At 48.6% G+C, this 24,502-nt stretch overlaps 1 protein-coding gene and 1 long non-coding RNA gene across 3 annotated transcripts in view; one reads left to right on the forward strand and one right to left on the reverse strand.

Annotated features, from left to right (window-relative positions):
• Nucleotides 1-24,502, forward strand: part of LOC140430767 (uncharacterized) — an 85,484-nt gene that overhangs the window by 57,419 nt on the left and 3,563 nt on the right. For both annotated transcript variants that reach the window (XR_011949535.1, XR_011949536.1), the window contains exon 2: nucleotides 18,542-18,711. This is a non-coding gene — a long non-coding RNA (uncharacterized lncRNA). The remainder of the gene's footprint in view (nucleotides 1-18,541; nucleotides 18,712-24,502) is intronic.
• LOC140430766 (adhesion G-protein coupled receptor G2-like) overlaps nucleotides 1-24,502 on the reverse strand; it is a 168,472-nt gene that overhangs the window by 46,442 nt on the left and 97,528 nt on the right. Inside the window, exons 3-4 of the mRNA XM_072518446.1 lie at nucleotides 19,746-19,896; nucleotides 2,272-2,412 (exon numbers count right to left, since the gene is read on the reverse strand). Coding sequence (XP_072374547.1) covers nucleotides 2,272-2,337 — 66 coding nt within the window. The 5' untranslated portion in view covers nucleotides 2,338-2,412; nucleotides 19,746-19,896. The remainder of the gene's footprint in view (nucleotides 1-2,271; nucleotides 2,413-19,745; nucleotides 19,897-24,502) is intronic.

A 24,502-nucleotide genomic window follows, 5' to 3' on the forward strand; every position in this document is an offset into this window, starting at 1 on the left:
AGGAGGAACTGGACAAGACCAGGGAGCTTGGAAAAGCAGTTTTCTCAAAAGAATAAAAGTCCAGAAACCAAGGAATTGGGGAAAAAAACTATTGGTGGGATTTACCATGCAACGTGCCGCGGGATTTCCCGTTGACTGCACCCCCTGTCGCTGGAAAACCCATGAGCCGTGGGTGGGACTAGAATATCCCACCAGCGTGAACAGCCGGTAAATTCCACCCGATGTCTCAGGAAGACAGTTAAGTTAAAGAAACAAAGAACAAGAAGGTGAACAAGATCCTGTTGGGTGAGGTTAAAGAAAAATCAGATAAAGTTCTCTGAGTTAAGGCACCAGCTTTAAGGACCAGATTTAAAGTGAGCAGCCATCCATCCGAGATAAATCAAAAGATTGGTGAGATCTTATTACAGCCTGTGAAGCAGTAGTGGTTTGTTGGCATGGCTGGATGCCTGAGAGATGGAAGCCTGAATGCATGTGGCAATCCAAGACAAAGGAATATTGAAAGGAGAGATTGATATCCTGCAAGTGGATCCTTGGTGAAGGAATCCAAGAGAAAATATTGTTTGGGCAAGATTCCAAGGCGTATTTTTCCAAAAGTGGAGTTCCAGTGAGACCAAAGGGTTAACTGGTGAGAGGCAGTCAGTGGCACAAGCATACTTCACAACTAAATGACAGCATAATTGACTCGTCTATCAAAGTTAAGGATTGTTAATAGATGAATGGGTTCCCATGTGGAAGCATTATCAAATCTCTGAGAGGCGGTGGTGCAGAGGTATTGTCATTGGACCTGTAATCCAGTGAGCCAGGGTAGTGCTCTGGGGAGGTGAGTTCGAATCCCACCATGGCAGGTGGTGAAATTCGAATTCAATAGAAATTTAGAATTAATAGTCTAATGATTTTGACTGTCGTAAAATCCTGTATGGTTCACTAATGTCCTAGACAGTGGTTATTACCTGGCTTAGCTGAAGGTCCCTGGTTCGAATCGGGCAGAAGTATTATGAAAACCTCATGTCCCAGGCAAGGTTGAACTTATTGTTGTCATGCCTCCATATTAAATTTAACAGGGTCAGATAATATCACTAGCAACCCCCCCCCCCCCCCCCCCCCCCAAGTTGAGGCTTCAGAAGCCTTGTATTTTGGACACCTACCCACCAACCCAATTTCCGGGTCCAGTGCCAGGGCTCTTTGAGATGGCATAGGTCTTTCAGCTGTCAATTCCAGCCTCAGAGTGGGTGATATTTGCTTGTGGCTTTGCTGCCCTCTCATCAGTAATGTGCTTCCCTCCCCCTTCATGGGGCCAAACAATAACCCCCTCTCAGAGTCATGTCAATGGTGGTGCCCCGCAACACTGCCTGACCGACACCCCTTCCCTCTCAGTTCCAACAAATCCGCCCCAGCCCGGATTGGTATTGCTTCTCCGGCCTCCACTTTCTTCCCCACCATGGTGCACTGCTCTAGGACTGACTTCTCCAGTCTCCACTCTCTCCCCAATACAGTGCCCCACTCTAGGGCTGACCTCTCTGGCCTTTACTCTCCTTCCCCTAACACAGTGTCCCATTCTCAGGCTGGCTTCTCTGGCCTGCACATCAACCCTTGAACCTGCGGAGTACCTCCTTGAAAGTGCGACCCCCCCCCCTCCCCCCGCGCGCGAGACCTCCGATACCCTCCCTCCCATGGACTCCCTTGAGAACAGTAGCGACATGTACACTCACCTCTGAACTCCCCCTCGGAGGTGAGGTGGCCAGGTTCAGGTTTTTAATAACCCGTTATAAATGGAGCTGACGTGGAGTCACACTAGTGAGGTCGGTATTTACAATGAAGGAGGAGATTACAGTGGGACTGCTTGCTAATAATATTATAATGCGTGCAAATTAGGTTCTTGACCTTCTTGGGCATGACCCTTCTTAAGTCTCTGGCGGGGCGGGTAAAATAGCATTGTGAGATCTCGCTGGCGAGATTTGCATTTCTGGCCTGGCAATATTTTGTGTCAACTTTGCCGTTCGTGCTTGCGGCGAACGCAGATGCAAAACCGTGGCCATCGTCTTTTGTCTGCACAGGAATATGAAAAGAAAAGTCAAAAAACACTTCAGAAAAATAAGATGGTGGACTGGTATCAGCCTATGGACTATTTTCTCTGTGGATTGATTGGCCCCTTCCTTGTGTTAGAAAAGACTCGTTTCCATTTTCTCCTTTTTAAACTGTGTTGTGGTTATTCATTTTATTCCGTAATAATGCATCTTTACAAAGACCCTGGTGCAGTTATAAACATTTTACCTCAAATACTGATGTATCATTAAAGATTGTCAAAGTGATCGTTGATAGATCATTATGCTGCTTCATAGCTTCCCCGGACACTTCTGCTGGGAGATCCAGCACAAAATCAAAATCCTGTATATCGGATGTATTTTCACCAACCTGCACAAAGAGTATTCATTTAATCCATCAGATTGTTCAATTGTAACTTATTTATAGAATGGATTTGGATTGATACATTCATGTAAAATCAGTTAGTAAAGTACAAAGAAAAGTATCTTGTCTGACAACATAGCATTTCCTCACAACTGCACTGAAACGTCAATGTAGATTGTATTAAAGTACATGGAGAGGGATTTGAAGAGTGATTTGAATCCACCAGAAGTGTGACTATTTATAAATAAACCAAGTAGTTAAAGTAAATGAAGAATTATATTTATATATTGGTTGGGATTCTTCGTTGCCCAACACTGATATCATAATCGGTGATGGGGCGGAGAATCGATTCCGACGCCGGAATCAGGGCCGGCGGCGGTTTGCCGCCAGTTTGCGAGTCTCTGCCCCCTCCAAACCTGCATCATCGTGATGCGCGGCGCGTGCAGTTGCAATGCCGTTGGCGCCTCATCGCCCGGCCCACTCATGGGGCGGGATTCTCCACCCCCACGCCGAAGTGGCCGCGCCGTCGTGAACACTGTTGAGGTTCACGACGGCGCGAAACGGCCCTGGTCCCGACCGAGCCTGACAATGGGCCAATATCGGGGCCGCGTCATCTACCCGCGCCAGGCCTTGTCGCCCGCGTAAAAGCGGTGCAGAATAGATGACGCGGCCGGCGCCGCATAACGGACGTCATCCGCGCATGCGTGGTTGCCGTCCTGTCCAAACCCGCCCCGCAAGAAGATGGGGGACGGATCTTGCGGGGCGGCGGAAGGAAGGAGGTCCTCCTTCAGAGAGGACGGCCCGACGATCGGTGGGCACCGATCGCGGGCCACTCCACATTCAAGGTGAAGCCCGGTGCAGGATCCCCCCTCGCCCCCGCACAGGCCGCCCCCCCAGCGTTCACGCACCGCCCACGACTGTAGCGACCAGGTGTGGACGGCGCTGGGGGGAACCCGCCGTTTTGGCCTGGCTGCTCGGCCCATCCGGGCCTCAGAATAGCGGGGGTGCCGGAGAATCGCCATTTTGGGTATCTCCGGCGATTCTCCGGCCTGCGGCCCGCGAAACTCGACCGGCCCATTCCCGCCGCTTGGGAGAATTGCGGGAGGGCGTCGGACCGGCGTCCCCGGAAATTTTGGCGGCCCAGGCGATTCTCCCAACCGGCGTGGGAGTGGAGAATCGCGCCCATGATGCTCCACCCCTGATGGGCTGAGTTTCCGATGGCGCGGGACATGTGTCCTCACAGAAATCATGAACCCGGTGTAGTGGCTGCGGACTGTGTCCCGCGCCCCCGCAATTGGCCGGGATCCATGCCACTGGCTGTGGGGCTTCAGTGAGGGCTGGGAGAACTGGTGGGGGGGTGGTGGGGAGGCCAGGAGGTGGGCTGTGGGGTCGCAGTTTGCAGCTCAGATCCGCTGTTGCACGGCACGATAGCTGCAGGTCGTCAGCCGTGTCCATGCGTTGCCCGGGACCGGGCCAATCTCCGGCCGTTTTCGGAGAAAATTAATGGGACCTAGTTGACAAATCCACTGGATCTGATGACTTGTATCATAAGATTTTAAAATAAGTAGCTACAGAGATTGTGGTTGCATTGGTTTTGATCTTCCAGAAGTCTACGAATTCTGGAATGACCTCCAAGGATGGATAGGTATCAAACATTAACATAATAGTGAATAAAGTTAGAGAAAGAGAAAACAGGGAACAACAGGGCAGTTAGACTGACAGCATTCCTGGGGAAAAATTTGAATCTATTATGGAGGGAATGGTAAAAGAGTATTTAGAAATATGATCAGGCAAAGTTCTTATGAATTTATGGAAGGGAAGTTTTGTTTGACAAATAGGTTAACTGAGCCTATAACTAGAAGAATAAATAAGGGCAGACCAGTAGATGTAATGTATTTGGAGATACAAAGAATATTGATATGGTGCCAGGTAAGAGGTCATTATACAAAATTTGGGCTTGTGGAACTGGGGTAAAATATTAGAATGGACTGTGGGCTGGTTAATGGACACAAAGCAGTGATAGAGGGTCGTTTTTGAGTTGGTAGTTTATAACTGCTGGGATACCACAAGGATCAAATGTGTGAGTCTCAGTTGTATACAACCCGTATAAATGACTTAAAGGAGGTGAGCATAAAGTCTCCAAGTATTCTAAGAAGGTACAAAGTTAGATGGGAAATTAAGCTGTGAGACGGACATAAGCAGGTTGCAAAGGATATGTACAAGTTAAATGGGCAAGAACATGGCAGATGGAATATAATGTGGTGAAGTTATCTGCTTTGGAAGGAAGAAATAGAAAGGTAGAATATGTTTTAAACATTGAGAAGATAGGAAACATTTATATTCATGAAGATATAGGATCCTGGCATATGAATCACAAAGTTAACATGCTGGTACAGCAAACAATTGCAGAGTAATTGATATGGGAGCCTTTGCTGCAAAGGAATTATAGAATAAGATTGAAGAAGTATTATTACAAATGTATACAATTTGTGAGAACACGGCCAGAATTTAATGGAAACATTTCTAAGTTTATTTATGGCGGGTTTTTCAGGGAGTTTCCCGCTGGCACTGCCAGCGAGTTCCTCACCGCTATCTAACGACACTTTGTCACTTTTTTGGGCCCTGGGGAGTTTCTCACGGATTTAGCCCACGCATACAATTTTTTTTAGCACTGGGGAGCTGAACTCAGAGACCGGGCCACCATTTTGAAAGGGTGCCCCGATCCCAAAGTGAGCTTGTAGGTCACCCCCACCCATGGGGAATGTCACCCCCCCCCCCCCCCCACACACACTACCCCACACCCCCCCAATTGAGGGCACCCCGCTATGGGATCCCTGGAGGCCCACCTCTTCAGGCCTCCCACATCCCTTCCAGGCCCCCCTCCCTCCAGGACCCCCACCTGTCGCCCCCCCACAGTCTCCAAGAGGCCCCTACTGACCTGCCCTGCACCCCCCACCCTTCAAAACACTCCTCCACCTCCCTTTCATGTGCATGGCCCCCTCAGGCCCTGACCCTTGGCAGGGCCACCCTGGCACCCTTGCGCTGGCAGTGCTCCAGGGTGGCAGTGCCAAGATGCCAGCTGGGCAGTGCCAAGGTGCCCACGTTCCAGGGGGAGGGCCACTGACCCTGACCACACAGGGGCCTCAGATGGCCCGGGACCCCCCCCCCCCCCCCAGGTCCACAGGACACTGAAAGGGGCAACACAGGTGGAGAAGGTAGTCAGGTTGAATAAACTCGGTTTGTTCTCACTGGAATGACTGAGGTTGAGGGGTGACCTGATAGAGGTCTACAAACTATGAGGGGCATAGACAGAGTGGATAGTCAGAGGCTTTTTCCCAGGGTAGAGGGGTCAATTATGAGGGGGCATAGGTTTAAGGTGCGAGGGGCAAGGTTTAGAGGAGGTGTACGAGGCAAGTGTTTTACACAGTGGGTAGTGGGTGCCTGGAACTCGCTGCCGGAGGAGGTGGTGGAAGCAGAGACGATAGTGACATTTAAGGGGCATCTTGACAAATACATGAATAGGATGGGAATAGAGGGATACGGACCCCGGAAGTGCAGAAGATTTTAGTTTAAACGGGCAGCATGGTCGGCACAGGCTTGGAGGGCCGAAGGGTCCGTTCCTGGCTGTACTTTTCTTTGTTCTTTTGTTCTTTGTACATTGAAAGGGTGCTCCGATCTCTAAGTGAGCTTGCGGGTCCCCCACACCCCCACCCTTCTTTTTCTTGCATTATCTTCAGTGGTGGTTGTGATTTCCTGTTTTCCGTTCCCCATTGTTTTTTTAGTTCCGGCTGTTTCCCCTGCCCATGCCCCCTCTCCTTTCCTCATCCCCCTGTTTGTCTTGCCTTCGTATCTCATATGTTCTTCTACCCTGCTCCAGTTATGTTGGTGTGATACTGCTTCTCATGTTTCTTTTGTTGGGCATGGTTGGTTTCCATGTCTTCCTGCTCCCCTCCCATTCTCCATTCCCTCCTCCCCCCCCGCCCCCCGCCCCCCCCCCCCCCCCCCACCCACTTGCTTGCTGTGTTGTGACTACCCTCTCCTGTTCTTTGACTACTTAGTTGCTGTCTACAAGCAGATCTTGGAGCAACTGAGCGAATGGCTCCCACGTTTTGTGGAAGCCCCCTCCCGACCCTTCAGTGGCAAATTTAATTTTCTCCATTTGGAGAAATTCCGTTAGGTCAGACTGCCAGTCTGCAGCTTTGGGTGATGCTGCTGATCGCCAGATGAACAGGATTCTCCCGCGGGCAATTAGCGAGGCAAAGGTAAGGGCGTCGGCCCTCCTCCCCATGAAGAGGTCTGGCTGTTCTGATACCCCGAAGACTGCCATTCGTGGGCATTGATTTGATTTATTGTCACATGTACCGAAGTATAGTGAAAAGTATTTTTCTGCGGCCGAGGGAAAGTACACAGTACATACATAGGAGACAAAGAGAATAACCAACAGAGAACATTGACAAATGGTACATCGACAAACAATGATTGGTTACAGTGCGGAACAAGGGGCCAAACAAAGCAAATACATGAGCAAGAGCAGCATAGGGCATTGTGAATAGTGTTCTTGCAGGGAACAGATCAGTCCGAGGGGGAGTCGTTGAGGAGTCTAGTAGCTGTGAGGAAGAAGCTGTTCCTATGTCTGGATGTGCGGGTCGTCAGACTTCTGTACCTTCTGCCTGATGGAAGGGTTTGGAAGAAGGCATTGCCTGGGTGCCAGGGGTCTGTGATAATGCTGTCTGCCTTTCTGAGGCAGTGGGAGGTCTATACAGAATCAATGTGTGGGGTGGCAAGCTTGTGTGATGCATTGGGCTGAGTTCAGCACACTCTGCAGTTTCTTGCGATCTTGGACCGAGCAGTTGCCATACCAGGCTGTGATGAAGCCGGATAGGATGCTCTCTATGACACAACTGTAAAAGTTTGTGAGAGCCGATGCAGACATGCCAAATTTCTTTAGCTTCCATAGGAAATAGAGACGTTGGGCTTTCTTGACTGTTGCATCAACGTGAGTGGACGAGGTGATGGTGACCCCCAGGGACTTAAAGCTATCAATCATCTCCACTTCGGGCATGGCTCCACCCTCCCCCCACCACCTTGGACAATGCCATTGAAGAAGGCTGTCCAAAACCCAGCAAGTCTGGGGCAAGACCAGAACATGTGGGCATGGTTGGCTGGGCCTCCTTGGCACCGTTCGCATTTGTCTTCCACTTCCGGGGAGCACCTGCTCATTCGGGTACAGGTTAAGTGGGCTCTATATACCACTTTTAGTTGCATTAGGCTTAGCCTTGCACATGTCGTGGTGGAGTTGATCCTGTGCAGTGCTTCGCTTCAGAGTCCCCATCCTATTTCAAACCCCAAATCCTCCTCCTACTTCACCGTCTCGTCCAGTTGAGTATTGGCCTCCCTTAGCAGTCACCCATACATGTCACCACAGTTCCCATTCCCTAGGTTGTCCGTGTTCAGCAGTTCCTCTGACAGTGATTGTTGTGGTGGTTGTGGTACATCCTTGTTTCCTTTTGTAAGACGTTTTTGATCTCTCGGTACTTTAGTTCGTTCCCACCCGTCAGCTGGAATTGTTCTGTCAGTTCCTCGAGCGTTGTTAGCCTGTTGTTGGTGTAAAAGTCCCTAACTGTCAGCGTCACCCATCCTGTCTCCACCTTTTAAAGGTGACATCCATAGTCGCTGGTGTGAACCTGTGCTTGTTGTAGATGGGGGCCTTGTCGGACATTTCGGTTAACCCAAAATGCTTTTGCAGTTGGTTCCACGACCGGACTTTTGCTACCACCACTGGGCTGGTTGAATTTTTATTAGCTGGGGGTGGGAGTGCCCCCGTGGCTCGGGCTAGGAGGGAGGTCCCTCTGCAGGAGGCCTCCTCCATGAGCACCGACTCAGCTTCTGGCTCCTTTAGAAACATAGAACATACCGTGCAGAAGGAGGCAATTCGGCCCATCGAGCCTGCACTGACCCACTTAAGCCCTCACTTCCACCCTTGCATTCTTCCTCCCCCACACAAACTCCATAATCAGTTTGTCCAGTGACTTGAAAACGGCCTTGGGGATGTAGATCGGGATGGATCTAAACAGGAAGTGGAATCTGGGCAGTACGTTCATCTGGATCGCCTGCACTCTCGCCGCCAGGGAGGGTGGGAGTGTGTTCCATCTCTGCAGGTCCTTTTTTATTTCTTCCATCAGGCTGATCAGGTTCCACTTGTGGATCCCTGTCCAGTCATGAGCGAATTGGATCCCCAGGTAGTGGAATTTGTGTCAGACCTGTTTAAAAAGCAAACCCTACAGCTCTGCTTCTCCCTCTTGCGAGTTCACCGGGAATATCTCGCTTTTGCTCAGGTTAAGTTTGTAGCTCGAGAAGGCTCCAAAATCTTTCAAGAGCGCCATGATTCATTCCATGATGCTTCGCGGGTACGAGATGTAGAGGAGAAGGTCATAGGCATAGATGAAGACTCTGTGCTCTCTATCTCCTCTCTTGATCCCTTTTTAGTTCTTTGCCGCCCTATGTGCAATCGCGAGTGGTTCGATTGCCAGGGCGAACAGCAGCGGGGATAACGGGCATTCCTGCCTTGCCCCTCTGTGCAGCTGGAAGTACTGGTGGTATTTGTCCATATACTCACCGTGGGAGGTTATACAGGAGTTTTACCCAGGCGGTGAACCCGGCTCCAAACCTGAACCGCTTCGGTACCTCCATGAGGTACTTCCATTTGACTCTGTCGAAGGCCCTTTCTGTGTCCAGGGAGACAATCACCTCAGGTGTTCTCTCCCTGGATGGGGTTATGATCGCGTTCAGCAGGCACCTGATGTTTGATGTTAGCTGTCTACCCTTGACAAAACCCGTCTGGTCTTCTGCTACCACCTCTGGTACACAGTCCTCCAGATTTTTGGCGAGGATCTTGGCCCGTATTTTTGAGTCAGCGTTTAGTAGCGAGATGGGTCTGTAGTAACCACATTCTGTTGGATCTTTGTCTTTCTTAGGTATCAACGAGATTGAGGCTTGTGCTAGTGTGGGCGGCAGGGTACCCCTTGGCAGTGAATCTATGAACATCTCACGTAGGTGCAGGACCAATGCTGTCGCAAATCTTTTGCAGAAGTCCGCCAGGAAACCCTCCGGTCCCGGCACCTTCCCCGCCTGCATGGAGCTGATACTCTCCATGATTTCTCCCAGTTCTAGCGGTGCTTGTCTCCCATCCTCCCCCATGACTGGCATGTCCAGTCCATCGAGGAACTGCTTCACCCTCAAGTCCCCTGCTGGGGCTTGGAAGTATACAGCCCCGGTAGAAGGTCTTGAATGCCTCATTGACGTTATCCGGCTCCGCTACTAAGTTGCCTTTGCTATCCCTAATCTGGGCTATTTCCCTCTTGGCTGCCTGCTGGTGAGCCATCAGGCGGTTGGCCTTATCTCCGTGTTCATACAGGGTCCCCCCTGCCTGGCAGAGTCGGTGCACTGCTTTCCTCATGGGGAGCAGGTCAAAGTCTATCTGTAGCTTTTTCCTCTCCACCAGGAGCTCTACATTCGGGACCTCGAAGTGTCTACCTCCAGTGTGGAGTCAACTAGCTGTTGCCTAGCCACCCTCTCTTCCCTATCTCTCGTGATTAGTAAGCTAGAATTTCACCCCGGGTCACAGCCTTCAGTGCCTCCCAGAATGAGAGGGTGAGACCTCCCCACTCTGGTTGTTAGTAACATACTCGTCTATGGCCTATGATAGTTTCTCATTGAGGGCCTTGTCAGCCAGGAGGGCAGTATCCAACCTCCATGGGGGGCGTTGGGCATGGCCCGTCTCCAACGTCACATCCATATGATGTGGAGCGTGGTTGGAGATTACGATCGTGGAATATTCCGCTCCTAGTTGCCCTGGAAGCACCAATTTTCCCACGACAAAGATGTCGATTCATGAATATACTTTGTGTATTTGGGAGATGAAGAAGCTCATTCTCCCCTGGGTAGGTGAACCGCCATGGGTTCTCTGCCCCCACCTGCTTCATGAATAAGGTGAGTTATTTCACCATGTTGGAGGTTTTTCCTGTTTTGGGATTCGACCTGTCTGTCCATGGGTCCTGTACACAGTTTAAGCACCCCCCCCCCCCATTATCAGATGGTGTGTGCCTATGTCGGGGATTTCCGCAATAGCCTTCTTTACAAACTCCGTGTCATCCCAGTTGGGAGCGTACACGTTCACCAGGAATACCAGTGGCCCGTACCCCTGGGTCCATATCCATCCTCGTCACAATGAACATAGTCCTTTTATTTAACAGTATGGCTACCCCCGGGCTCTCGTCCTGTAGCAGGAATGATAGGTCTATCCCACCCAGTCCTTCTTACCGCAGTCGGCCCTTCCCTCTCAGGTGCGTCTCTTGGAGGAAGACTATGTCAGCTTTCATACTTTTCAGGTGGGCGACGACTCTGGATCTCTTCACTGGGCCGTTAAGTCTCCTGATGTTCCAGGTGACTATCCTGATGGGGGCTTTTTGTCCCTCATTCATGCGGAATCAACCATACTTACCTGGTGGACGCGCCCCTGCACTCCTGGCTTTCCCTTTGTTAGGGGGTCGTCCAAAATGGCCACTGGCACTGTTCTCCCCATTAGGTTGGGCCCCTGCGCTCCGGGGTTTCCCTTTGTCCAGGGGGCACCCAACATGGCCATCAACTGTGAGTCCTCCATATGGGTGAGCCCCTGCACTCAAGGATTACCCTTTGTTCAGGGATCCTGCAAAGTAATTGCTTGCAGCACCACTTTGTTCCAAGTCACCATGTGTGGCCTGTTGTCGTCCGCCTAATGCCCTCAGGCTTCTGGTTGGAGAGTACGATTGTGGAATATTCTGCTCCGTGTAGCTGCCCCTCCCTTTCTCCCTTCCCCCTCTTTCTTCCGTAGTTGTCCCCCCATTCCCGATGTCTGTCCCCCCTTGCGGGAAATGTGCCGCGGCTTCCCTCTTGCATGCTCCCTGGTGCTAGCTACCACGCTAGTTTGGTGGCACCCCTCCCGGGGGTAGTTGTGCATTCTCCCATCACTCGATCCCTGAGCTTCTTATCTGTCGTTCCCCTCATCTTCTCCTACGCTTTGCTGCACTCGTTCCTATCTTCCTCTCTTTCCACTCTCGTCCCCAGAACGAGGCAGTACAATCCCACACAAAGTGGTCGATAGGTTACGGTTTACAGTTGGCTGTACAGAATGTAAAAAGTAAGCATTAAGCATTAAGATTCTGTTCCTGTGGGCCCTTCATCGCAGTCCCTGCTGTAGCCTCTCTCGTCTGTTCTCTGAGACTAACGTGACCATGTCTGCAGGGGCTGTGAAGAAGTGATCCCTGCCTTGGAACGTGACCCGGAGCTTGGCTGGATACAGTATCCCAAACCTTACGCCGTTTTTGTACAGCACGGCCTTCGTCTTATTAAATTCTGCTCAGCGCTTGGCCAGGTCGGCTCCAATATCCTGATAATCTAAATCTGATGGCCTTCCAAGTTAGTTTTGTTTTTTCTCGCCCAGTGCAAGATTCGATCCCGGTCCTGGTACCGATGCATTTTGCCGATTGTCACCTCCTGGCTGTTGCCTGGTTGGGCTTTGGGTGAAGCGATCAGTGTGCTCTGTCGATTTCTGGTGTATTGGGAAAGCTATCCCTCCCCACCAGGTTGCCCAACATTTGGGCCACATAGTCTGTGGGGTTCCTACCTTTGATCCCCTCCACGATTTGTAGATTTTGATGCCTCGACCGGTTCTTCTGGTCCTCGATTTTCCCTTTCAGGTTCCCTTATGTCACGACCAGCCTTGCCACCTCCTTCTCCAGGGTGATGATCCGGTCGGCTCTCATATGTTCCAGCTTTTTCCAGTTTATTGATCATTTCCTCCTGGGCTTCCAGTTGCCTTTCCGCCTTATCCAGGGCCACCTTGCCTGCATGGTAGCCAGAGCTTCAGCAACCACACCCTTCACTGCAGCTTGAATGTCCGACTTTGTCTCTTCCCGATACTCTCTCAATTCTCTTGATAGAAACACCCTCCACCCATCCCTGGTGTGGGGGGGGGGGGGGGTTCCCGTGCGGTGAGCCTGTCCCTCTTGCTCTGGCGAAGCCCACGTTTTGTCGTCTCGTGTGCTGGCCGGCTGGTTCACTTGCTTGTCCAGGCTTTTTCCACTCCTGGCTTCTACTCGTATTCTGGAGTGGCTTTTTTCTCTCTCCATCGTGTTGTGGTAGTGGTGTGGGGATGTTTTTGGGTGTTAGCAGGTGTTTTTCGGGCAAAAGGAGCCCATTTTTCAGGTTCATGAGAGGAGAGTCACCTGATGTGGGACTTCTCAGCACATCCCCGTCACCGGAAGTCATGGATTCTCCTCCGTTCCTGAGACTAAATGTTGACACCGGCGCAGGAATCGTGGAGTTGCACGATAGTAAAACTGGCGCCGCACCTTGACCGATTCAGCAACTGTGGAGGGGCAAGCATTACCATGTGGAACACAATCGATTCCAATGACAAACGGTGCCGGGTTCACCGGATTCGCAATTGACATTCAGGAAGCTGAGTTCTCTCAGTGAGCCAGAGAAGACACAGCCAGAGTGAGGCACATCGAAGAGTGAGTTTGGGAATTTGAAGCTAGGTGGGAATTCAAAGCTGGGTGGAGAGGAGGTGCTTTTTATCCCTGGTAAGTGACTGGTAAGTAGTTTTTCTTTTCATTTGTCTATTTATTTATTTGTTTTCTTTTGTTTTTTATCATTGTAGTTGTATTAGTTAACCATAGGTTTAAGATATAGCATGAGATCCCAGACCCATGTCATGGTCCTCGTGTGCGATATGGGAGCTCAGAGACACATCCACTGACCCTGGCTCCTTCACATGCAGGAAGTATGTCCAGCTGCAGCTACTGTTAGACCGCTTGATGGCTCTGCAGCTGCGGGTGGACTCACTTTGGAGCATCCATGATGCTGAGGATGTCGTGGATAGCACGTTCGCTGAGTTGGTCTCACCGCAGGTGAAAATTACTGAGGGAGATAGAAAATAGGTGACCAAAAGACAAGGCAAGAGTAGGAAGGCAGTGCAGGTGTCCCCTGCGGTCATCTCCCTGCAAAACAGATATACTGCTTTGGATACTGTTGAGGGAGATGGCTCACCAGGGGAAAGCAGCAGCAGCCAGGTTCATGGCACCATGGCTGGCTCTGCTGCACAGGAGGGCAGGGAGAAGAATGGAAGGGCTATAGTGATAGGGGACTCAATCGTAAGGGGAATAGATAGGCGGTTCTGCGGACGCAATCGAGACTCCAGCATGGTATGTTGCCTCCCTGGTGCAAGGGTCAAGGATGTCCCGGAGCGGCTGCAGGACATTCGGGGGGGGGGGGGGAAGGGTGAATAGCCAGCTATCATGGTGCATATAAGCACCAATGATATAGGTAAAAAACAGGATGAGGTCCTACAAGCTGAATTCAGGGAGTTAGGAGTTAAACTAAAAAGTAGGACCTCAAAGGTAATAATCTCAAGATTGCTACCAGTGTCACGAGCTAGTCAGAGTAGGAATGTCAGGATAGATAGGATGAATGCATGGCTCGAGAGATGGTGCAAGAGGGAGGGATTCAAATTCCTGGGGCATTGGAACCGGATCTGGGGGAGGTGGGACCAGTACGAACCGGATGGTCTGCACCTGGGCAGGACTGGAACCAATGTCCTGGGAGGGGTGTTTCCTAGTGCTGTTGGGGAGGGTTTAAACTAATGTGGCAGGGGGAGGGGAACCGATGCAGGAAGTCGGAGGGAAGTGAAACGGGGACAGAAGCAAAAGGCAGTAAGGGGGAAAGTGTAAGGCAGAGAAGTCATAGTCAAAAATCAAAAAGGGCCACAGTACAGGGTACAGTGACTGCGGAGAGCTCAGTGAATAGGCTCAGTAATACTAAAAGGAATAAAATGGGATGTAAAAACATAAATGGAAAGTGAAGCAGCAGGTTATTACATGAAGATATGGGTTCTATGATAAGGAAAATTAGGAGAAAGGTTAAAGGGAAAGATAACTTAGGAGAGGTTACTGATTGAGGTGTTAAGATTCAAAACGGAGGTATAAAAGCCAAAAATAAGGGTACTTTACCTGAATGCTCGAAGTATTCGGAATAAGGTAAATGAATTGACGGCGCAAATCATCGTGAATGACTATGATTTAGTGCCCATTACTGAAACATGGTTAAAGGATGGTCACGACTGGGAGTTAAATATCCAAGGGTATCAAACTATTTGGAAGGACAGAGTGGATGGTAAGGGAGGTGGTGCAGCTCTGTTATTTAAGGATGACATCCGGGCAGGAGTGAGGGATGACATCGTTGCTATGGATGATAAGATTGAATCCATTTGGGTGGAAATCAGGAACAATAAGGCGAAAAAGTCACTGATAGGAGTAGTCTGTAGGCCACCAAATAGTAACATTACAGTGGGGCAGGCAATAAACAAAGAAATAATTGATGCATGTAGAAATGGCACAGCAATTATCATGGGGGATTTTTATTTTATTAAAAAAAATTATTATTATTTTTTTTTTTTTAGAGTACCCAATTCATTTTTTCCAATTAAGGGGCAATTTAGCGTGGCCAATCCACCTACCTTACACATCTTTGGGTTGTGGGGGCGAAACCAAGGCAAACACGGGGAGAATGTGCAAACTCCACACAGACAGTGACCCAGAGCCAGGATCGAACCTGGGACCTCGGCGCCGTGAGACTGCAGTGCTACCACCGTGCTGCCCTATCATGGGGGCTTTTAATCTACATGTTGATTGGTTTAACCAGCTCGGTCAAGGCAGCCTTGAGGAGGAGTTTATAGAATGTATCCGTGATTCTTAGAACAGTATGTAATGGAACGTACGAGGGAAAAAGCGATCCTAGATCTGGTCCTGTGTAATGAGACAGGATTGATTACTGATGTCATAGTCAGGGATCCTCTCGGAAGGAGCGATCATAATATGATGGAATTTAAAATACAGATGGAGGGTGAGAGGGTAAAATCAAACACAAGTGTTTTGTGCAGAAACAAAGGAGATTATACTGGGATGAGAGAAGAGCTGGCTAAGGTAGACTGGGAGCAAAGACTTTATGGTGAAACAGTTGAGGAACAGTGGAGAACCTTCCAAGCAATTTTTCACAGTGCTCAGCAAATGTTTATACCAACAAAAAGGAAGGATGGCAGAAAGAGGGAAAATAGACCGTGGATATCTAAGGAAATAAGGGAGAGTATCAAATTGAAGGAAAAAGCATACAAAATGGCAAAGGTTAATGGGAGACTAGAGGATTGGGAAATCTTTAGGGAGCAACAGAAAGCTATTAAAAAAGCTACAAAGAAGATCAAGATAGATTATGAGAGTAAACTTGCTCAGAATATAAAAACAGAGAGTAAAAATTTCGACAAATATATAAAACAAAAGAGTGGCTAAGGTAAATATTAGTCCTTTAGAGGATGAGAAGGGAGATTTAATAATGGGAGATGAGGAAATGGCTGAGGAACTAAACAGGCGTTTTGGGTCGGTCTTCACAGTGGAAGACAAAAATAACATGCCAGTGACTGATGGAAATGAGGTTATGACAAGTGAGGATCTTGAGACGATTGTTATCACTGAGGAGGTAGTGATGGGCAAGCTAATGGGGCTAAAGGTAGACAAGTCTCCTGGCCCTGATGGAATGCATCCCAGAGTGCTAAAAGAGATAGCTAGGGAAATTGCAAATGCATTTGTGATAATTTACCAAAATTTACTAGACTCTGGGGTGGGCCCGGCGGATTGGAAATTAGTAAACGTGACGCCACCATTAAAAAAGGAGGTAGGCATAAAGCGGGTAATTATAGGCCAGTGAGCTTAACTTTGGTAGTAGGGAAGATGCTGGAATCTATCATCAAGGAAGAAATATCGAGGCATCTGGATGGAAATTGTCCCATTGGACAGACGCAGCATGGGTTCATAAAGGGCAGGTCATGCCTAACTAATTTAGTGGAATCTTTTGAGGACATTACCAGTGCGGTAGATAATGGGGAGCCAATGGATGTGGTATGTCTGGATTTCCAGAAAGCTTTTGATAAGGTGCCACACAAAAGATTGTTGCATAAGATACAAGATGCACGGCGTTAAGGGATAAGTAGGAGCATGGATAGAGGATTGGTTAATTAATAGAAAGCTAAGAGTGGGGATTAATGGGTGTTTCTCTGGTTGACAATCAGTAGCTAGTGGTGTCCCTCAGGGATCAGTGTTGGGCCCACAATTGTTCACAATTTACATAGATGATTTGGAGTTGGGGACCAAGGGCAATGTGTCCAAGTTTGCAGACGACACTAAGGTGAGTGGTAAAGCAAAAAGTGCACAGGACACTGGAAGTCTGCAGAGGGATTTGGATAGGCTAAGTGAATGGGCTAGGGTCTGGCAGATGGAATACAATGTTGACAAATGTGAGGTTATCCATTTTAGTAGGAATAACAGCAAAAGGGATTATTATTTAAATGATAAAATATTAAAACATGCTGCTGTGCAGAGGGGACCTGGGTGCCCTAGTGCATGAGTCGCAAAAAGTTGGTTTACAGATGCAACAGGTGATTAAGAAGGCAAATGGAGTTTTGTCCTTCATTGCTAGAGGGATGGAGTTTAAGACTAGGGAGGTAAGGTGTTAATGAGGCCACACCTGGAGTATTGTGTTCAGTTTTGGTCTCCTTACCTGAGAAAGGACGTACTGGTGCTGGAGGATGTGCAAAGGATATTCACTAGGTTAATCCCAGAGTTGAGGTGGTTGGATTACGAGGAGAGGTTGAGTAGACTGGGACTGTACTTGTTGAAATTTTGAAGAATGCGGGGGGATCTTATAGAAATATATAAAGTTATGAAGGGAATAGATAGGATAGATGCGGGGAGGTTGTTTCCACTGGCGGGTGAAAGCAGAACTAGGGGGCATAGCCTCAAAATAAGGGGAAGTAGATTTAGGACTGAGTTTAGGAGGAACTTCTTCACCCAAAGGGTTGTGAATCTATGGAATTCCCTGTCCAGTGAAGCAGTTGAGGTTCCTTCATTCAATGTTTTCAAGATAAAGATAAATAGTTTTTTGAAGAATAAAGGAATAAAGGGTTATGGTGTTCGGGCGGGAATGTGGAGCTGAGTCCACAAAAGATCAGCCATGATCTCATTAAATGACGGAGCAGGCTCAAGGGGCCAGATTGACTACTCTTGCTCCTAGGTCTTATGTTCTTATATACACACTTCACTCCCCACACACACCAACCCAACCAACAAGATGGCAGCAAGATGCGTGGCCCCACGATTTACGGATGCCGAGCTGGAGACCCTGCTGGATATGGTGGAGGAGAGGCTGGCCACCCTGTGTCCCAGCCCGGGAAGAAGGCTGCCAGTCGCTGCCATTCACCGTGCCTGGGTATAGGTGGCAGAGGCAGTGTAGGTGGCAGAGGCGGTGAGCGCCACCAGCATCACCATCCGGACCAGCCAGCAGTGCCATAAAAAACTGCACGACCTCAGGGCGGCCAGGGTGGGTAGGCAAAACCGTCCTACGCACCCGTAACTCTACCCCTTTCCCCTACCCTGAGGGCGGCTGAACCCCCACCCTGCACCACATGCCAGTACCCATACTAGTCGCCATGGCCGAGCGCCCTGGCCACTGAGGCCACCACTCACCCCCCCTGAGCTGTACACGTCGGACTGTCTAACACTGTCGTTTTCTGTTCCCCCCCCCACCCCCTCCAGGAGAAGGTTGCCCATAACTGCCAGGAGTAGGAGAAAACTTGAGGGGGACCGCCGGACCTGCAGCGCCTCACCGTGGCTGAGCAGAGGGCCCTGGATGTGGTCGGCGGCCCAGAGGAGAGGGATGTCGCCGGGATGGCGATCAGCTGCAGGTCTCCTTGTTAATGAAGAAGTGACACCCTGCTGAGTTGCGGTTCACCGTGATACTTTTGCCAACACCCACCCCCACAACACCATTACAAGGTTCATACAACTGTTGAGTACAAATTGAAAAGTTCATGGTACTGGTGAGTTCAAGTTGAATCTAAAAAGTACAGTGGACAGCTCAGAAAAGTATTAAGAAGGCCAAAGAGAGAGAAGGAGAATAGATTCACAAAAATAGTGAAATGGTAATGGGGCAGACAAGAGAGACAGAGACGATGTTATGGTACTAATGAGTACTTTGTATCTGCCCTCACTAGAAAAGAGGATCCTGCCAATATAGCAGTAAAGGAGGAGGCAGTAACGATATTGAATGGATGCAAATAAAGAAGAGGTACTTAAAACGTTTGGAAGAGTTCAACAAAGAAAATTCACCCAATTTGGTGAAATGCATCCTTAGTTACTGAGAGGTACAAGGACATAAATTGAGGTAAAGATATTTGTCTAAGCCATTTGCTTTCGTTTTGTAATCAAGCTGACCTGAACTTGGTTAATCAATTGATTTTAAGAGTTTGGCTGGAATTTCCCTATTTTCCCTGATTTGAAAGAAAAACCTGTTTCTTTGCCTCTCCTTTTAGGCAAGACTGCTTGGAAGTAGATGGTTGATTTGTGAGGTTATATTATCCATTGGATTGGGTGGCATGATGGAGCTGATAAGCTCAGTTTTTTGTATGCTGACCTGGGCGGCATGGTAGCACAGTGGTTAGCACAGTTGCTTCACAGCTCCAGGGTCCCAGGTTCGATTCCCGGCTTGGGTCACTGTCTGGGTAGAGTCTGCACGGTCTCCCGGTGTCTGCCTGAGTTTGCTCCAGGTGCTCCAGTTTCCTCCCACAGCCCATAAATGTGAAGGTTAGGTAGATTGACCATGCTAAGTTGCCCTTAGTTTCCAAAAGGTTAGATGGGGTTACTGGGTTACGGGATAAGGGGGAGGTGTGGGCTTAGGTCAGGTGATCGTTCCATGGGCCGGTGCATTCTCGATGGGCCGAGTGGCCTCCTTCCGCACTGTAAATTCTATTCTATGATTTATTCTGATCCTTCTATCAGCGTGTACTAAATTTGGAGTCATATCTTGTCCATCAGGCTATATTACTGGTTGCATATTTGGCTTGGGATGTACAGAAAACTTCCAAAATCATGAACAGTGCATTATCCTACCAAGCTAGATGAGGCTAGCACTAGAGATAAACGAACCATTAACGAACCAAATGATTCAAATCTCATTCAATTCCTTTTATGTTCTTAGAAATATGTTCACATTTAAATGCACCTTAAGAAAATGATGCTCACATCAAATATGAATTTTGAAATTGATACTAAATACATTGGAAGCTTTTAGATTGTTTTTACAAGGCAGACATTCTTTTCTACCTTCTTCATGTAATGAAGATTCAGGTCAGAGATCTCAAGTCGGTTGTACCTGTTGTTGCAGCACCACTGGCCAATGTATATGTAAAAGGCACTTACCCAAGAGGAATTGCCAACTAGTTTTAATCCTTTGAATGCTGAGACGGAGCTTGTTCTGCGAAAGCATTTGAATTTCTGGTGTTTTTGTATGGTGTTGTCGTCTGAAACTTCATACCTGATTGCTGTTGACAAGCATTTCCTGTATAATTTCCTACAAAATTAGAGATATTAAAATACACAGTGAGTTAATCAGATAGTAAACTTACAGCTTATAAATTAATTATAAACAGACGAGTTAGGAGCAGCATGCCACTCAGCCCCTCAAACCTGCTCCGCCATTCAATAAGATTATGGCCGATCTGATTGTAACCTCAACCCCACATTCCTGTCCACCCCGATAACCTTTCACCCCCTTGTTAATGAAGAATCTATCTACCTTTGCCACATGACCCTTTGAGAGAAAAGAGGTCTCCTCATCTCTGTCTCAAAAAAAAGAACAAAGAAATGTACAGCACAGGAACAGGCACTTCGGCCCTCCAAGCCCGTGCCGACCATGCTGCCCGACTAAACTACAATCTTCTAAACTTCCTGGGTCCATATCCCTTTATTCCCATCCTATTCATGTATTTGTCAAGATGCCCCTTAAATGTCACTATCGTCCCTGCTTCCACCACCTCCTCCGGTAGCGAGTTCCAGGCACCCACTGCCCTCTGCGTAAAAAACTTGCCTCGTACATCTACTCTAAACCTTGCCCCTCTCACCTTAAACCTATGCCCCCTAGTAATTGACCCCTCTACCCCGGGGAAAAGCCTCTGACTATCCACTCTGTCTGTGCCCCTCATAATTTTGTAGACCTCTACCAGGTCGCCCCTCAACTTCCTTCGTTCCAGTGAGAACAAACCGAGTTTATTCAACCGCTCCTCATAGCTAATGCCCTCCATACCAGGCAACATACATAGAACATAGAAAATACAGCACAGAACAGGCCCTTCGGCCCACGATGTTGTGCCGAACCTTTGTCCTAGATTAATCATAGATTATCATTGAATTTACAGTGCAGAAGGAGGCCATTCGGCCCTTTGAGTCTGCACCGGCTCTTGGAAAGAGCACCCTCCCCAAACTCAACACCTCCACCCAACACCAAGGGCAATTTTGGACATTAAGGGCAATTTATCATTGGCCAATTCACCTAACCTGCACATCTTTGGACTGTGGGAGGAAACCGGAGCACCCGGAGGAAACCCACGCAGACACTGGGAGGACGTGCAGACTCCGCACAGACAGTGACCCAAGCCGGAATCGAACCTGGGACCCTGGAGCTGTGAAGCAATTGTGCTATCCACAATGCTACCGTGCTGCCCTTAAGAACAAATAAATCTACACTATATCATTCTACCGTAATCCATGTACCTATCCAATAGCTGCTTGAAGGTCCCTAATGTTTCCGACTCAACTACTTCCACAGGCAGTGCATTCCATGCCCCCACTACTCTCTGAGTAAAGGACCTACCTCTGATATCCCTCCTATATCTTCCACCTTTCACCTTAAATTTATGTCCCCTTGTAATGGTTTGTTCCACCCGGGGAAAAAGTCTCTGACTGTCTACTCTATCTATTCCCCTGATCATCTTATAAACCTCTGTCAAGTCGCCCCTCATCCTTCTCCGTTCTAATGAGAAAAGGCCTAGCACCCTTAACCTTTCCTCATATGACCTACTCTCCATTCCAGGCAACATCCTGGTAAATCTTCTTTGCACCTTTTCCAAAGCTTCCACATCCTTCCTAAAATGAGGCGACCAGAACTGTACACAGTACTCCAAATGTGGCCTTACCAAAGTTTTGTACAGCTGCATCATCACCTCACGGCTCTTAAATTCAATCCCTCTGTTAATGAACGCGAGCACACCATAGGCCTTCTTCACAGCTCTATCCACCTAAGTGGCAACTTTCAAAGATGTATGAACATAGACCCCAAGATCTCTCTGCTCCTCCACATTGCCAAGAACTCTACCGTTAACCCTGTATTCCGCATTCATATTTGTCCTTCCAAAATGGACAACCTCACACTTTTCAGGGTTAAACGCCATCTGCCACTTATCAGCCCAGCTCTGCATCCTATCTATGTCTCTTTGCAGCCGACAACAGCCGTCCTTACTATCCACAACTCCACCAATCTTCGTATCGTCTGCAAATTTACTGACCCACCCTTCAACTCCCTCATCCAAGTCATTAATGAAAATCACAAACAGCAGAGGACCAAGAACTGATCCCTGCAGTACGCCACTGGTAACTGGGATCCAGGCTGAATATTTGTCATCCACCGCCACTCTCTGACTCCTATCGGTTAGCCAGTTCGTTATCCAACTGGCCAAATTTCCCACTATCCCATGCCTCCTTACTTTCTGCATAAGCCTACCATGGGGAACCTTATCAAATGCCTTACTAAAATCCATGTACACTACATCCACTGCTTTACCTTCATCCACATGCTTGGTCACCTCCTCAAAGAATTCAATAAGACTTGTAAGGCAAGACCCACCCCTCACAAATCCGTGCTGACTATCCCTAATCAAGCAGTGTCTTTCCAGATGCTCAGAAATCCTATCCTTCAGTACCCTTTCCATTACTTTGCCTACCACCGAAGTAAGACTAACTGGCCTGTAATTCCCAGGGTTATCCCTAGTCCCTTTTTTGAACAGGGGCACGACATTCGCCACTCTCCAATCCCCTGGTACCACCCCTGTTGCCAGTGAGGACGAAAAGATCATTGCCAACGGCTCTGCAATTTCATCTCTTGCTTCCCATAGAATCCTTGGATATATCCCGTCAGGCCCGGGGGACTTGTCTTTCCTCAAGTTTTTCAAAATGCCCAACACATCTTCCTTCCTAACAAGTATTTCCTCGAGCTTACCAATCTGCTTCACACTGTCCTCTCCAACAATATCGCCCCTCTCATTTGTAAATACAGAAAAAAAGTACTCGTTCAAGACCTCTCCTATCTCTTCAGACTCAATACACAATCTCCCGCTACTGTCCTTGATCGGACCTACCCTCGCTCTAGTCATTCTCATATTTCTCACATATGCGTAAAAGGCCTTGGGGTTTTCCTTGATCCTACCCGCCAAAGATTGTTCATGCCCTCTCTTAGCTCTCCTAATCCCTTTCTTCAGTTCCCTCCTGGCTATCTTGTATCCCTCCAATGCCCTGTCTGAACCTTGTTTCCTCAGCCTTACATAAGTCACCTTTTTCCTCTTAACAAGACATTCAACCTCTCTTGTCAACCATGGTTCCCTCACTCGACCATCTCTTCCCTGCCTGACAGGGACATACATATCAAGGACACGTAGCACCTGTTCCTTGAACAAGTTCCACATTTCACTTGTGTCCTTCCCTGCCAGCCTATGTTCCCAACTTATGCACTTCAATTCTTGTCTGACAACATCGTATTTACCCTTCCCCCAATTGTAAACCTTGCCCTGTTGCACGTACCTATCCCTCTCCATTACTAAAGTGAAAGTCACAGAATTGTGGTCACTATCTCCAAAATGCTCCCCCACTAACAAATCTATCACTTGCCCTGGCTCATTACCCAGTACTAAATCCAATATTGCCCCTCCTCTGGTCGGACAATCTACATACTGTGTTAGAAAAGCTTCCTGGACACACTGCACAAACACCACCCCATCCAAACTATTTGATCTAAAGAGTTTCCACTCAATATTTGGGAAGTTAAAGTCGCCCATGACTACTACCCTGTGACTTCTGCACCTTTCCAAAATCTGTTTCCCAATCTGTTCCTCCACATCTCTGCTACTATTGGGGGGCCTATAGAAAACTCCTAACAAGGTGACTGCTCCTTTCCTATTTCTGACTTCAACCCATACTACCTCAATAGGGTGATACTCCTCGAACTGCCTGTCTGCAGCTGTTATACTATCTCTAATTAATAATGCCACCCCCCACCTCTTTTACCACCCTCCCTAATCTTATTGAAACATCTATAACCAGGGACCTCCAACAACCATTTCTGCCCCTCTGCTATCCAAGTTTCCGTGATGGCCACCACATCGTAGTCCCAAGTACCGATCCATGCCTTAAGTTCTCCCACCTTATTCCTGATGCTTCTTGCGTTGAAGTATACACACTTCAACCCATCTCCGTGCCTGCAAGTACTCTCCTTTGTCAGTGTTTCCTTCCCCACTGCCTCATTACACGCTTTGGCGTCCTGAATATCGGCTACCTTAGTTGCTGGACTACAAATCCGGTTCCCATTCCCCTGCCAAATTAGTTTAAACCCTCCCGAAGAGTACTAGAAAACCTCCCTCCCAGGATATTGGTGCCCCTCTGGTTCAGATGCAACCCGTCCTGCTTGTACGGGTCCCACCTTCCCCAGAATGCGCTCCAATTATCCAAATATCTGAAGCCCTCCCTCCTACACCATTCCTGCAGCCACGTGTTCAACTGCACTCTCTCCCTATTCCTAGCCTCGCTATCACGTGGCACCGGCAACAAACCAGAGATGACAACTCTGTCTGTCCTGGCTTTTAACTTCCAGCCTAACTCCCTAAACTTGTTTATTACCTCCACACCCCTTTTCCTACCTATGTCATTGGTACCAATGTGCACCACGACTTCTGGCTGCTCCCCCTCCCCCTTAAGGATCCTGAAGACACGATCCGAGACATCCCTGGCCCTGGCACCCGGGAGGCAACATACCTTCCGGGAGTCTCGCTCGCGACCACAGAATCTCCTATCTATTCCCCTAACCATTGAATCTCCTACAACTATTGCTTTTCTATTCTCCCCCCTTCCCTTCT

Source organism: Scyliorhinus torazame, chromosome 10 (assembly GCF_047496885.1).
Source record: "Scyliorhinus torazame isolate Kashiwa2021f chromosome 10, sScyTor2.1, whole genome shotgun sequence".
In the NCBI taxonomy this organism is placed as follows: domain Eukaryota; kingdom Metazoa; phylum Chordata; class Chondrichthyes; order Carcharhiniformes; family Scyliorhinidae; genus Scyliorhinus; species Scyliorhinus torazame.